This window comes from Panulirus ornatus, chromosome 69 (assembly GCF_036320965.1).
Source record: "Panulirus ornatus isolate Po-2019 chromosome 69, ASM3632096v1, whole genome shotgun sequence".
In the NCBI taxonomy this organism is placed as follows: Eukaryota; Metazoa; Arthropoda; class Malacostraca; order Decapoda; family Palinuridae; genus Panulirus; species Panulirus ornatus.
In genome coordinates this window covers 19,146,514-19,162,756 of record NC_092292.1, presented here as the reverse complement: position 1 = coordinate 19,162,756, position 16,243 = coordinate 19,146,514, and the positions used below count along the sequence as shown (strand labels likewise).

General features: G+C 37.5%; 2 protein-coding genes across 2 annotated transcripts; both read right to left on the bottom strand.

Moving 5' to 3' along the window:
• Positions 1 to 221: 221 nt before the first annotated feature.
• LOC139747666 (transcription and mRNA export factor ENY2-like) lies at positions 222 to 4,828 on the bottom strand. The gene is made up of 3 exons (XM_071660235.1): positions 4,538 to 4,828; positions 3,396 to 3,483; positions 222 to 1,848 (listed from the first exon to the last, which is right to left on the bottom strand). The coding sequence occupies exons 1-3, from the start codon at positions 4,664 to 4,666 to the stop codon at positions 1,775 to 1,777; spliced, it is 291 nt and encodes a 96-aa protein (XP_071516336.1). The 5' UTR covers positions 4,667 to 4,828; the 3' UTR covers positions 222 to 1,774.
• A 1,075-nt stretch (positions 4,829 to 5,903) lies between these two features.
• Positions 5,904 to 13,415, bottom strand: Wee1 (Wee1 kinase). The gene is made up of 5 exons (XM_071660281.1): positions 12,707 to 13,415; positions 11,444 to 11,713; positions 11,009 to 11,230; positions 10,575 to 10,732; positions 5,904 to 9,276 (listed from the first exon to the last, which is right to left on the bottom strand). Exons 1-5 carry the CDS (start codon positions 13,258 to 13,260, stop codon positions 8,669 to 8,671), a joined length of 1,812 nt encoding a protein of 603 aa, XP_071516382.1. The 5' UTR covers positions 13,261 to 13,415; the 3' UTR covers positions 5,904 to 8,668.
• Positions 13,416 to 16,243: the final 2,828 nt, after the last annotated feature.

Here is a 16,243-nt window from a genome sequence, read left to right as displayed (position 1 = left end):
TGCTCATACACTGCCCTCTAACGGCTCAAACTTCTGATAAAAGCTATGTTTTATGAGTTCACTTAAAGTACATGTCCTTACTTTGAAAACAAATTGTATATCCTTATGCTTTGAGCCTACATAATACTAATCAAGCCATAACAGTATAACTCCATTTCAAAAGGACAAGAAATTACTACTCTCTGGTTAGGTACAAGGACAGCATGACTAATGAAAAGAAATGTAGTTTAACTTTAATGTTGACATTTAAAGAGATCCTTAACAAAGAACATAATGCCATACAAAAATTGTCTTAAGAATATATCCTACTATATCTATACCTCTGATGCCTATCCCCTTCAGGAAGTCCCTGAAGAGGGTAGCTAAGGCAAAAGTCTCCATAGCTGGTGAACTCCGGTGCAGCATTACAGCCTTTAGTGCCTCACCCTTAACAGGCCACTGACAGAAGGCAACTCTAGCCCAGTGTTTTATGAGATTCCTACTTAATGTTCCTACCAATTACCTCTACCTAATATGTCTACCTAATGTTCCAACCTGTTACTTTTACCTAATGCTCCATAACCTCAGATAAAGGTAACAATGTTAATGATGCAATCTGCTAATTCATTAACAGTCCATTATCTTTAATCATTAAATCCCTTTTCCAGTTATTCACTTATTGGTTAGTTCTAGTTCTTTGCAGGTAATATCTGAGCTTTAAAATAACCACATTTTTTAAAACTTACATGCCTTTCCTACTTTAGCATGAGGAATAAACAAACAATAGCTCATTTGCACACATCCAATCTAGCTGTCATGAATAACATACTGAAACCACAATTAAAGCCCACAGACTACTCATATCACTGCTTCATATGCTATGGTCCATCCCACTAACAGCACATTGCCACCATATACCACAATGATCCACATCTCTATCCCTCCTGAATGTTCATGCCGCAATATTCTGCACCTCCCTCACTCCATTCTTCCTCTTTACCCCTTCATCCCTCCATCTTCAAACAGAAATCTCATTTATCAATGTTTTGTGTTCATCCTCTCCATGTATCTGAACCATTTCAGTACATCCTTGCTGGCCTTCCATTCACACTACATTGACAACCACACCTCTCTCTGATACTGTGATTCATTACATAATCAACCTGCCTCACTTCACACATTATTCTCTTGCATTTCATTTCTAACTCATCCATCTTCTTCCTTTCTTTAGTATTGTAGGTTCAAGAATCATATCTGTACATTTACAACACTATTATACCTGTTATCTTTGCCCTTTTTACTGACCAGTCCCCAAGGTTCCAAACATTACTACATCTACTCATCATGAATAACCAAGATTTTTTTTCCAACTTGCTAAATGAACGAATGACCTATAAAAAAAAAATGTGACAGCCATGCACAACAGTATCATAAAATGTTTGTTTTACACCACCATTAAAAAAAACAAGACTTGCTTATCATTTTAACACGACTTAACTGGTTATGAATTACAGACAGTACATGGCACTTTGATATTTTGATAAAAGATCAAATGCTTCCAGAAGTACAGCTCTTTTTGAATTATAAAATGACTAAAAACATTTTTAAGAAGGCATCTAATAATGTGTGCAAACACAGATACATAGCTAAGACTGCTTAATATAAATTTCTGAGGAAACTAATATCCGCAATTTATGTTTCTGTACCCTTCATAGAATTGATTATAACCCAAACATCAAAATTCTGACTGAAAAGAAACTATAATGTTTTGAAAGAAATTGTGAGCTGCAGCTGGTTACTGAGTCTGAGAGGCCAGGAACTTTTTTATTTCTGCCAAAAGTTCACGTTTCACAGTGTCTGGCACCAATTCTGTGAAAAAGAAAATATGTCTTAAAGAAAATACTTAAACCTTATGGCCTCTCTGATTCACACTGCAAATCTAGTTTCAATTCCTGATTTGACTGCCACTTCAAGATAAAATGTACAGCCATCAATGCTTGTTGTGGAATCCACACATCAATACCAGATGCTATAGTCTAATTTTTGCCATATACTGGTAAATCTATGCGGAGATGTGGAGGTGGCATGAACGAGATCTGCACCCTCAAACAATAATTTTTGAAGCTGTGAAACATTTACAAATTATCAAATTCTAAATTATTAATTACAGTTGTGACAAAAATACCTTGAAAAATAACCCACACCTCATACATATGCCTAGGTAAACTAGAGCAACTCATGATAAGTGGCAGCAAAGCAGGATAAGTCAGTCCTTTCCCTATAGTAGTCATAATATACATGGACCCCATATGTGCAGGATATTCTCAAATGTTCTGAAAAGATGCCAGAGGTTTGCTATTACAATTAACTAGACTGTAAATTTCTAAATAATGACATACAGCTCAAGCTAGTGAGACGCTGTTTTAATTATGCTACTCCACTGCTAAATAAAGAAGGTACTCCATGAATATTTTCAGGTATATGTAGAAAGAAGTATAGTATTTATGACTAGTAAACATGAATTCTAAGTGTTTTCATAAGCAATACCTAATATCTTGTAGCAGCAGAGCTTAAAATAGTATCACATAATCTAAGGACAAAGATCTCGTACAATCTTCCCTGAGATCACAAATACTGATCAGCGTAGGGAAACTATACATGGAATGCTACAACAAGCATTAATGGCTGTTAACATATAATTTTTTGCGTGAGCAACGTTGCGTTCAGAATAGATGACTAAGCGCTTCAGAGGACTGAAGAGCCTCATCTAGCTCTTTCATCTGCTCCTTCTTTTGGAAAGTAAAACAACAGGGGATGATTTTCAGCCCTCCAGTTCCTGCCCTCTTGGATGTCTTCTATGACACAAGAAAAACCATAGTGAACAGAAAAAATAATGAGGTATATATATGCCCCACCTGCAGTGGATAAGTTAAAGGGCATATAACAGATATAAACAATGTTTCACCAAGTTAAATTGTATTTCATTTTCTTTAGAAAATCACGCACTAGTTAACTGAAGAAACAATATACGGAGATTTTTTGTTAATACTTGAGAATATCCCACATACAGAGAACCTTGGATACTTGGACTGCTGTTGTGAAAGTTATAAGCACTTCATATTACATATCCACAAAAACTGACTGTTAAGGGTAAATATTCATGTACACTAGTTCATGGTGCATGCACACACAAGAGTCCGCTGTTAATGGTACATATCAACAAACAATAATCCACTTTTCTTGATACACATTTATACATATTTGTCCACTGTCCATGCTCCTTGTTCATACAATACACTCATTAACACAATGCTCACAATACTTTTCAGACTGAATTTTACCTATACAATATGGCTTTTGATTTTAAAAGAAAAATGAATGTGTGAAAAATAAAAAATGATAAAAAACATTCTTACGTCTCCCTTGTGGTGTGATCTCCTTCACCAAGTCATCAACTGTTATTTGCGGTAATCCTCTTTCCCGCACTATCTCTTTAGCATGTTCCTGAAAATATTTAAACTCATATGAAAACCTATAAGCTTAGTTCCCCTTTATATGTCACAGTAAGGGAATAAACTCCAGACATTTACATGGTTTTTCACTAAAAACATGCAAAATAAATATTCATGTGAAATACGTTTTAACACAAACACTGAAAAGTACTAACGTAGACAATGTTGTACTTATGTAACATGAATGAGAAAACCACAACATTGTACACTCATAAGTCATTCAGCAATAATGGATTGATGTCATGCCTCTGTGATGTCTTACACTGACAGTTTAACCAAAGGCATTTAAACAACTACTTCCTTCCCTACCACAGTAAAAATGAGAACATCACTTCATGTTATCATTAATGTGGAATTTTCCCTTTGTCCACTACAGAAAAAGGGTTAAATCTCAATAGTTATGGTATCATATCCAATATATCTAATCATCATTTAGTCCATCCCCATCTAACTAGGGTTAATTAATATATGAAGCCATGCTATCTTATGAATTAACTTTGCAGAACTAATGTGCCTAACCATGAACGCTGGGAGACCCAATTCAATGCGACTGACTTGCAACCCTGCTAATGTTATAATACCATACTATACTAATCTGTGGTAAGGGTGATATGATGGAATATGAAAACCAGAAAATATGAAATAATCATATTAATGATTACTGTACATGAATGATTAGGAACATTGGCTAAGATAGTGGCATCATGATGTCAATAAGGAGCAATAAACAATAGTTGGAAATACGTTGGGTTAATTAATGCAAAAGTAATACACTTGTAAAACATCTGCAGAACCTATTTTACCATATGTATCAGATAACCAGTTAATAACTCTAGTTTCCGTGATATATTACCAACGTATTATCATCATTTAACGATAAAGATAGTATGGACCACTACAAGTATTCTGGAACTACAACAATCCATGTGAAGCACGTAAGCTCTGAAAGCAAAGTTCTGCGGAGCTAAACTAATAAATTTCAGATTTTCATAGCAAAACCCCTTGCCAATTCGTGAGATTCAAAAATTAATTGTAAAGTTTCTCACCTTCAGTTGGTCTCTCCAACCACATTCTGTCAAGCGTTGCCTAAGCATGTCCTTAAGTCTCTCTTTCTCACCGGTCTCAACAAGCTTTTGGTTAATGGAGTTCTTCAGCTGGGTACTTCTGTCAGACATCTTTGTCTTCTTCTTCAACGTAATCAATATTCTTGCATTTATTTCTTTATGCAGTTGATATGAGGTTTATCAAGAAGTTTGCCTTCAGTCAGTTCACGTCTACTGGGCAAAGTACATGTTGTTGTGTATGCGAGCTGTGTTTACCTGGAGATACGGCGGCGACTGTCTCTTGTTTTTGGCGCCTGATACAAATTCTCTAAGATATGTTGCCGGATATTTACGCTTTAGACAGGACAGTTCCATCACTCGATATAATAATGTTTTCTTTGGTCTGACATTGAACGACCAACTGAAAGTATTCACCATATCAGATGATCGTATTGTCAGGCTCAATGGATTTTACTTGAGGCATTTCTGTTGACGGTTAAGTTAATAACTATTTACGCGGCTACTGAAGCGCGATTTCACCTTCTATTATTCATTTATATTTATCAAATTTTACTCGATCGCCGTTTCCTGCGTCAGCGAGGGAGCTCCAGGAAACAGACGAAGAAAAGCCCATCCACACATATATATACATAAAGGCCCATGTACATAACATATATATGCATACACACACACACATACATATATACACATGTACATATTCATACTTGTTTGTCTGCATCCATTTCTGGAGCAACCCCGACCCACAGGAAACAGCAACGATACCCCGTTTTAGCGATGTAGCGCCAGTTAATCAAAGGCCATATTCGTTCACACTCCGTTTCTAGCTGTCATGTGTAATGCACAGAAACCACAGCTCCCTATCCACATCCAGTCCCCACAGATCTTTCCCATGTTTTTTACCCCCATTTCACATGCCCTGGTATGTCTAATTTCTTTTATCACCACATTGCCAAGGAGCCCCTTCAAAATTCTTTAGCTTTTAAGTCTCCCTCTACTTAAAAAGGAAATTATTCTAATTTTTGCCACCTGAATCCAGGTTGTTTACTGCTGGGGGTCAATGTTTAGTACGGTATACGTATAAATATATACATATACTTTATTCATTCATGAGCAATGTAGCGTCAAGAACAGATGACAGCCTTAGAAGTTGTTCCTCAGTTGGCTCTTTGCTGTTCCTTCTTTTGAAAAGTAATACAGAAAAGGAAGACTTCCAGCCACACACTCCCACATCTTAAGTTGCCTTTTACAACACACAGGGAATATGTGGGCAGTATTCTTCCTCCCCATCCTTAGGAATACATATGGATATACATATTCATCCTCTTAGTAACAAGAGTAACAAACAATGTTGCAAATTAATATAAAATTTATTTATACAAAACAGTACAGAAAAGGCAAGAAATCACAGTACACGGAATGTCTTATCAGAAGACAGCCTGAAAAACCTGGAGAATATTTTGACATAGCTACTAAATTGTCTACTATTGGCCAAAACAAGGTTATTTCATCCATAAATAGTAAAATTTAAGTATACATACATACATATCCCTATGTAGTGAAAACAAATTGCCCTAAAACATCTTGTGCTTACGGAAAAAAAAATAGCAAGCAATATTTCTCAATAGTAAAAGATTAACTAGACAATAATTATGAAAGATATAACTACTATCACAATAATAAGGCACACGATTGTATGATTGTTACAATGCATATCTGACAATGTGGTAAGGGCAGGAGCAAAATCAGTTTCTGTTAAGGGAAAAATATACAAAATTTTGTATACGTATCTTTACCTTTAAAATACTAAAATATACAAAGGATTTTGTATGAATATGTATCTTTACTTTTAAAATTGGGATTTGCATGCAAGGATTAGTGATGTGGCAACAGAGGGCACAAATGGAGGACATGGCATCCCTTGTGTAAATGGAAAAGTAGATAAAGTTTACAGAGTTGTGCTGCAAGAGGAAAAGTGACCGATAATAAACGGTTTAAAATATGTGGGACACGTACCCATAATTTTACTATAAGTAAATATTCTGGATAATGAATATGAAAACAAATGCAGGGTCAGCAAAAACTGATAGGGAAGAGGCAACAATAAAAAATCGAGTCAGTACCCAAAACAGCTGAATGTTATATCATAAAAAAGTAGATGCAGGGTGTTTGAAATATAGATAATACACAAAATGAGTCACAATATGAATAGGTCATGAAAACTTTGCACAAAATTAAATTCAGGGATAGGGGAGAAAGAACACCTACCATGTATTACCTGCATGTCATAGAAGGCGACTAAAAGGGGAAGGAGTGAGGGGCTGGAGATGCTCTCCTCCAGATTTTAATTTTCCAAGAAGGAACAGAGAAGGGAGCTAAGTGAGGATATTTCCTCCAAAGCTCAGTCCTCTGTTCGTTACGCTACCTTGCTAATGCAGGAAATGGCGAATATGAAAAAAAAAAAAAAAAAAAAATCTGGATAGGATTGCAGTATTTTCTTGAGAGAGTGTTGTTGAGTTAGACCATTCAGAATTTGCATGACCCAGATGAATGCCTACAAAACTTAGCAAACTGCATGTACAAAACCTTTGTGCAAAGGGGGGGGGGGAACCAAAAAGCTATCTAAATTACCATGGCATATACTTGGTAAGATGTATGAAAATAGTGACTACATAGTAAGCAATGGAGGGAAGGGGAGATCAATGTGGCATCAAATGGTGCATGGGTTAAGTGCTTGCTTTGAAGAAAGCGAGAAATACTTGGAGAATGAATGACTGGTAAATGCCACTTACGTATCTGGAGAAAGCATGATTAAACTTGAAAGGATGCCTCACAGAAAGTGCCACGAATGTATAGGTATAAGAAATGTATTAGGGGTATTAAGGGGCATGGAGGATGAATGAATGTCTCAGACCTTCAACACAAGAGATATGGGTGGACGTGTAAATTAAATGCATGAGAACATGTTCAAAGCTAGGTTAAGTATAAGGAATAAATATCAAAGAAGAGATGTGACACAGTAATAAGGAATGATTGAAAGGGCCAACCAAGGTATCAAAAAGGAAGTTATGTTGAGGATGGGGAATGAAAAACTAATTAGGAAAATCTGTCAAAAATGATGGGAGCAAGGGGTAGGTCAAAATGATGTATGGATACATTAGTGACTGAAATATCAGCAAGAGGGGTGGATAGGATAAAATGAACTGGATTAATAAGGCATGAGGGAACTTGCTTACAATGGGATGAACAAGGCCATATGAAATGGACAAGATAAATTATGGCATAGTGTTTGTGGACGGTCAGCTCTGGTTTTGGTATACTATATATGACAACTAGAGATTGAATGTGTACAAATGAGGCCTCGGTTCATTTGTTCCTGACACTACCGTACTAAAATTGAAAAAAAGATAAAAAAAGAAATTACAAAAATTTTGGTCATGTAATCAAACATACGGTGCAAGCATTATTAGTCCTGAAAATGGCATTTTTTACATAATGACTTTATAAAGTTGACCCAGGAATCACAAGGCTACAGCAAACGAGATGTAGACTTTGGACACCAAAAAGATACTGATTAGCTTACTTGCTAACCATCTGTGACAATGCTATTACAAACGTAATGACATCACAGCGATGCCGAGAATATTGCTGCCCTGCATTGCGAGGCTAATAGTAGGTACAACTGTGCTTGGAAATTGCAGCAGTTACTGTGGCATTTGAATACAAGGCCCCCAGAGGACTGAGGGACTTCTATCAGTAATGTGAGCATTGCATGAGTAAAACTCATGCATGGAGACTAGATCCACTTCTTTAAGTCTTGACTCCATTACCTTATCTTTCACTCCAGAGGAGAATCATGCAAACCTCTACAAACACATTCTGTAATTGTACTGCAGTTCATATCTACAAACAGACAATTTTTTCATCATAAATCTTCTAAATAGTACCAAATAACCAAGAAGATTTATGATCCCAGAATGTGTATGTAGATACCACTGTCCATTCATTACAAAATGACTAAAATAAAGTAATATGGACTGACTAACAATTGAAGTGCATATAATTTAAATTAAGTTTTAATCTCACCATATAATTTCCTAAAATTCTTTTTACAAATTAGAAATTACTCGTGCTCACACTTCTATTTGCCTTTCTACCTATTAACCTAGACTTTCTTGTAGTTGGGCCAGATCTTACAGGATTTAATGAATGAACACTAACTGTCGGTGCCACCCCAGCAAGGACACCAGAAGCTACTGCAACCAGAGTAGATGCTACATTGGGAGTCAAATTCTGAAGACACTTGGCAGCCTCTTTAAGATGCTGTGATAAAATATCATTTTTCAATCTTTCTGCATTAAGTTCACGTCGCAGTTGTGCACGAGACATATTCGTAGGAGGGCAAAGTGTGGGATGATGAACCAACTGTGATGCTGTAGGTCGTGCAGCAGGGTCAACTTGAACCATCTGCTTTAGTAATAACTGTAGCTCCAGGGAATATCCTGGAAGTGGAGCCAGTTCCCCATTACGTATTGCATGCCATTCATCTCCATTAAGGGGCAGAGGTTCACCTCTCACAGCTTCGTATATCGTGAGCCCTAAAGCAAATACATCTGCTTTTGGCAACTGAGAAAAGTCTTCTTGAAGAATTTCACGTGGCAGGTAACGACAATCACCCTCTTCCACTTGGGGATTAACTACAGAAGTAACATGACCAAGATCACCTGAAAAATGAATAAATCTGTGAAAGATTTCTATGGAACCCTTACACCTACTGTGTGGATTACAATGAAACTACCCAGATAGGGGGAGGTGCAAGGAATCCAACCATACTCAATTAGAAGAGAAAATAATTCCTTTTACAGATTCTAACTCCACTCAGGAAGGTACCAAAAAGGGGGACCTTTATATTATAGATTCCATATAAATCATAAGATACTATCAAAAGTTACTGAAGAACTAGCTTACATGAGAAAATTTTATAATCCCAACACCTTCATAGCAGACCTGATATAAAGTCCGTTAAGTGTTGACCAAATCAATCAACCACACCAAACACACACAGGGAACAGAATCAAATGAATCAATAGAGCATATGAGAAAAAATTTGCATGCTGGCAGGATGAAACAAGGTATAAGAAACTTGAACAGGGAATAAGGAGAGCAGATGGGCTAGTTGTAACAGGCAAAGACCTGAGGAAGACATGGAATGAGCATCTTGACAAATTTCTAATAAAATCTTACATGATGGGGAAGCAGATATGGTGTGTTTGAGAGAAGGTGGCATATGGGGAGTCAATGTGAATGATGGCAGGAAAAAAGGACAAATCAGGGTGTCCTGAAAAGGTTTCAGCATATGGAAGGGATCAGTTAAGAGAATATATATATATATATATGAAGTAAAGGGAACAAGGATTGTTGTGCAAAGTATAGGTTACAGGGGAGGAAGCAGGAAGTCTAACATATTTTGAAGACAAATGTAAAAGTCTGTGATAGGTATAGGAGAAAAAAAATTACAAAGTGGTGAAACTGGACAAATTTCAGAGTGACCTGTATGTAGATATACTAGGATCAAAAAATTCTGTCTTCTTGAATTCAATCAAGTCCATTTACTATTAACTTTAAATTTTTGTGTAAATCCCAATAAAACAATCTCATTACATCAAAGATGTTCTAATCATACCTAACTGCTTTACCAAAGAAGTGTAGAGCAACGAAGAATGGGTCAATTTACACAAAATTACTCTTTAATAGCATATCATTCACAGCTTTATAGTATAACTCATTGGTTTACCTTGACAAATAAGAATTCTTAAATTCAAAATTTCTAGGTTCAAAAGAATACATATCTTTTGGAAAAGTTCTGCAAGCTCTATGGTATGAAGTCAAACCATATAACAATTCTTAGAAGATTTTTCAAGGTTGTGTGCCTGAATTTTCAAAGGGAAAATCAAATAAGACAACTTCTTCAAATGTGAGCCCTGAACTCTGCCATACTAACAAATAAAGAGAAAGAGCTTACCAATTTTATAGGTGACTTCTTCTTCGTCCTCTACTTGCTCCTCTTCAAACCCATCATCTGCCGACTCCTCCCCCTGCAAGTTTACTTTCTGTTCACGGGAAACGAAAATGTTGGCGGGCTTTATGTCCAAGTGTACCAACTGAAGAGAGTGTATGTACCTGAAAGACAAATATATATATATAATTTGCAGATCAACATTTTCATGGAAACAGTAAAATGTAAATGCTGACATGCAAAACTCAAGACTATAAGTAATTTGGTATATTCTGATTATAAACGAGATTTTACACTTCATAATTCATTGATAATTGAGTCAATTCATGCAAACCATTCATTCACATGTAAGGTTTTCATTCCACAACATACATCCAACAATGGGAGCCATTAATGCTGAAGTAAACAAAAAGCACATTCGATTATCAGAGGCTACTTACTTAAGACCCTTTGATATATGTAACAGGACTTGTTTAAGGACGTGTTCATTTATTTTTCTTCCGGCTTTATTCTTCTCAATCATATCTGCTAAAGAGCCCCCATTGCAGTATTCATTTTGAATTATCATGTGGTCGTTCTCAGCCCAGGCAGAGTAGTAACGCACTACATGGGGATGCTTTCCCAAAACAGCATGTGCATAAACTTCATTTAACGCTATTCTCCTGCAATGAAGACAACAGTTAATGACCTAACTAGTTAGCATCAGGAATATATATATATAAATGGCTACATGCAAGTGAGCTAAAGTAATTCCATAACTTTTATAAAATCATATCTAACGGCATTATCGCCGAACTAAAATTATTCATTACATCCACTTTAAAAACAGCTACATAAATTTAGTAATATGGCCCGAAATGAAATTTCATACTTACTCGTTAATCGAACCAGCAACAGGCTTTAGAGACTTCTTGATGGCATAAATACAACCATCTAATCGATGGAGACACTTGTATACTCCACCAAACTCTCCTTGGCCAATCTGTTCTAATTCAAGGAATTCGTGATGGTATCTGAACACATTTGCTTCATGTATCGCTAATCTCTTGGTTGGAAGACCACCTTCATCCTCACATTCGTCACAAGAATCGTTACAACAGCAGTCTTCCAAACTAAGGTCCATTTGTTCAGGCATGGTGGTTTCACTGCAAAAAAGAATAAGGAAATTGTTTAAGAAACCCACAGAACAACCTATAACAACTCTGAACTAAAGAATAAATCTAACTATAACGAAATGTAAGCACCCTAAGATGCATTTCCTCAGAACTGGTTGTGGGTCCATGGAAAAGGAACAGCCCATTTCTTGGAAAAGACGTTCCCTTCCTTAATTCGTATATAACCCTAAATCGCCAAAATTACTAAAAGTAAGCAATTCTATAAAATATTCATTTCATCATAGAAGGTTCGGTCACTATCATAAAAAAGCATAATAAAGATACGCTCTACTTTCGCCTATCTATATATATCCAATAGAAATAAAAAAAACCTGCCCATAGAAATATTGCAAATCACTAACATTGTCACCCCTAGTGCCAATAGTAGAACCAATAAAACCCAATACTCAAAAACCATGGGTCAGTTTACGCGTGTTTAAACCCCCGTAACCCGCTAGTACCGGTCAAATCTTCCGCGCTTAGCAACAGCTTGGTAGTGCCACGACCCTCGCATCTACAATAATTTCATATGAGCACTCGCTCAAGCCGAAAGCAATGAAAGTGACTATCGATAAAATATATATTATATTCTCAAACATTTCCAGTTTGGAGACTGTCAGTAACGAAAGATGATCTTAAAATAAGACAAAGTGAAGTTTGGCAGCATCAGGAGGGGCTGGGTACCGGAGGGAGAAGGCAACGTTGCCATCTTCTCATTTTTAACAACTTTTCGGGTAATCTTTTAAGGTGTTACCTCTACATGAAAACCCACAACATTCGTGAGAAACTGACACGTATAAGTTCTTTTCTTTTTTTCTTATGGTTACGAATAGAATATAAAAGTTTCATGAAACGAGCACCCTGAAGTTAAACTTTTTTTAAAATTTTACGAAATCTTACTTCATATTACACGGTTGCATATTATCTGTTAATTCCAAGTATTAATCTGAACCACAGGAGCATTCCTAATATATCTCGACTTACTTGCCAGGTGATGTTAATTCCCGCTTTGATCTGCTTCGCTTTCTAGAGATCATCATCCCAGTCGGTGTAAATGGATTGATATTTGCAACCCCTTTAGCCGAACATTTTCCTTGTTGGTCTTTTTGCTGTGACGGAGTTGTCGATGAGGGAGTATTAACTAAACTGGACGTGGATACCAAAGGTCTCTGTCGTAGATTGGGGAATAATCTTGATCGCGAGGTTCTGCTGGAAGAATCTGTCGTGCTTTTCTGTAGAAGTGTCTTTGGTGTGGCTGGAGAATCGAATAGACGCAATGCTCGAATTTTCTTGTACGGCGGGGAATCTACGGCGACATGAGGCGATGTTTCACATTCTGGTCTGATAACGGGTCTAGAGGTCTTCCTGGGGCTGAACAAACGAGCTGGAGAGGGACTGGGCGGTGCCACAGCGACTATATCGTCTCCCGAAAGATCGCCGCCATCGTCAACATCACATCCAGAGCTCAGCGTGTGAAACGAGGAGTTCACCTCTTCGTCTTCACAGTTGTCAAAGTCTAACTTCATCGCCACATCCATGTCTCTCACTTCACACTAGACTTGCACTAACATGCCACAAGAGCGCCACGAATACCAACGAAGTCTATCACACTACTAAGATCGCGTTCTCACTCCACGACTTCATCGTCTCAACTCAAACTGGGAAGCGGCTAGACGCTGAGCATTGTGGGAGAGAGGCCTCGGCCAATCACCAGCCTGGGGAGCTACTACAGCCAATCAGCGGGTAGCGTGCCGTCCTACCGTCAGATGCGCCACCCCGACCCTCCCGCCAAATCCCAGCTGATCCTGATCACGTGATTATGCCGCATGTTCCCATGGTTTTATTTTATTCATTTATTTCGCGTTTACTCGCTCGAGAAGCAAAGGTACGATACATGGTATGATCATATAGACCACACGTATATAATTGGAAATAGTTTCTGTAATTAAGATGTCCAGAAAACAGCTGAACTCATACTATGACACACGTGGCAAAATATTTGTTTTGAGCCGTACCTTCCCACCAGCTCGTATACAGCGTGATTCATTTCAACGATCTCACGATAGTACAATATCGTTACCCACTTACACTTACGTGAAGGAGATGAGGAGTAGTATGTCCAATAAATCTTAGTTACCTCATTTTCAGTAATTACCTTCAACATAATACTCAATCTTGTACAATCAACCGTTACTACTATTGCATCACAGTATACTAAATTTACGTGCTTGGGAGAGGGAGATGCAGCATCATCTTGCTCGCGCTTTGACAAAGCGTCGCACGCTACCACTGAGAATAATTACTTACTTTTTTCTTTACACTCACTTGATTATTTAGTTCTAATGCTTAATGAAAGGGAAAGTGTGTTGGTGCAAAGAACCCGTGGACATAAGAGGTATTCCTCCAAGGCAAGCCAGAATATATGCTAAGAACATTTTGAGATTTGAAAATAGCATTTGGTACCTTTTTCATTCACGATGAAAAGTGTATTTCTGCCTGCAGAAAACGTCATTCACACATCCTCCGTGCAATAATCATATTCAGCACAGCTATTTTAAGCTGAATGGCTTTTGCGTTAGTTGCCATTATATAATTAACAAGCGGAAATAGTGCGATTAATCCCTTAATTGTAAGAAAAAAAACTAACGGACATGAAACTGTACAAAATTTCAGTTTTAGGACAATTTTTTCTATTCATCTATTCAACGTTTATGTGACACTTACAAAGCCTGAGTTAGCGTGTTGTAGGATGCTACTTGACCTGCCAAGAATCAGCTGAAATGTAATCTCATGAGAAATTACCATTTGTAATTCTGTCACTTCTGATCAAGACGACTGTTCGTTCGTCTGTTCGACTGGAGCTGATGATATGGATTACTGAGACTTGCAAGTAACATAACACCAACACGCTTGCCTCGCCCACGTGCCGCTACCTGTTGATACCATGTGAACTCATCGGCGAGGCATGCACCCGTTGGCTGGCTTACTCACACATCCGGCGTCTGTGCGTCATATTACGTCACAACTTGCGTCACTGCGTTCACTATTTACATTTTCCGCGTTCCATACGCATGTCTGGCAAGTGGTATGGTGGTCTCACTCACGCGACAATCACACGATTAAAGCAACAAAATTACAGTAGGAAAATAAATGCATTAATGTACTCTGAAATGAAACATTTGCGCACTGATTATATATATATATATATATATATATATATATATATATATATATATATATATATATAATATATATATATATATATATATATACTATACTAATACTATACTATTACTATACTATACTAATACTATACTATTGCGTCTCCTCACACTTACCTTCATTTAAAGGGTCTAAGACTACAGATCCGGGAGGACAGATAAAACTGCCGTCCGCGGTGAGGTCATAAAAGCCTTAAGCGTCTGACGCAGAGATAGCCATGACACGACCTCAGGTATAGCTTGGCAGGTTTGGCGAAGCGATGGGCGTTGTCGGCCGACCACTGTCGTCCTGAGAGGTCATTCTCCTCGAAGGGTATGATCGTAGCACGGGACTTTTGCACGAATCTGGGCCGTTGCATTCCTAAAAATTGCTGCGTTAATGTACACATGTAATGCACGGATGAATTAACCTTATTTGCAACATAGGAATCATGAATAACAAATGCGTTACCAAGAGTTCATATGATTCTATTTTGCTAAATAACGATTCTTTTTCTTTGCCATAGGATCAAGAAGCATCAGTAAATGGAAATTGAGTTTCTAGCCTCCATAACAGCCGTCCTGACTAAGGGAAATGTATGTAGAACTAACGTCCCTCTCTTGTGACAGGTTATGTTTCGTAGTGGAATGAGTTTAGAAAAAATGAGAAGAAAGGAAGAAAGGGGATATAAAAAGAGTGAGCGGGGTCGTAAGGAGAGTGAATGGCTCTTACGCTTAAAGAGGAAAGCGGGCAGAGGCTACCTGGGAGAGGAGAGACAGTTGCACGGCGGGGCGAGATTAGAGAGGAGCAGGTCACTGGGTACGGAGATGATGATTCCCCCCCCCAATCAAGAACTTCGCCTTCAGGTTGGGCAATATGCTTCGTGGCATTTCACTCTATGTGGCGATTCCTCACACAGGAATTCACCTTGGGGTAGTTCGATACGCAAATTCATGAGATAATTCTAAGCTTACAGGGAAATTTTTGCCATCGAATTCACTGGATTCTTCCCAACTGAGTGATTTGTCAGGAACTTTTGTGATATATATATATATATATATATATATATATATATATATATATATATATATATATATATATATATATATTTCATACTATTCGCCATTTCCCGCGTTAGCAAGGTAGCGCTAAGAACAGAGGACTGGTCCTCTGAGGGAATATCCTCACCTGGCCTCGTTCTCTGTTCCTTCATTTGGAAAATCAAAAAAAAAAACGAGAGGGGAGGATTTCCAGCCCCCCCGCTCCCTCCCCTTTTAGTCGCCTATATATATATATATATATATATATATATATATATAT

What these genes read in the sequence shown, in the direction of transcription:
- LOC139747666 (XM_071660235.1), bottom strand. Translation starts at nt 4,666, where the DNA reads ATGTCTGACAGAAGTACCCAGCTGAAGAACTCCATTAACCAAAAGCTT. An exon ending in GTTGGAGAGACCAACTGAAG is followed by an intron (nt 3,484 to 4,537) that starts GTGAGAAACTTT and finishes AAATATTTTCAG; the next exon opens with GAACATGCTAAAGAGATAGT. An exon ending in GATCACACCACAAGGGAGAC is followed by an intron (nt 1,849 to 3,395) that starts GTAAGAATGTTT and finishes TCTTTTTCACAG; the next exon opens with AATTGGTGCCAGACACTGTG.
- Wee1 (XM_071660281.1), bottom strand. Translation starts at nt 13,260, where the DNA reads ATGGATGTGGCGATGAAGTTAGACTTTGACAACTGTGAAGACGAAGAG. An exon ending in CATATATCAAAGGGTCTTAA is followed by an intron (nt 10,733 to 11,008) that starts GTAAGTAGCCTC and finishes TTTGTCTTTCAG; the next exon opens with GTACATACACTCTCTTCAGT. An exon ending in AGAAGTCACCTATAAAATTG is followed by an intron (nt 9,277 to 10,574) that starts GTAAGCTCTTTC and finishes TTCATTTTTCAG; the next exon opens with GTGATCTTGGTCATGTTACT.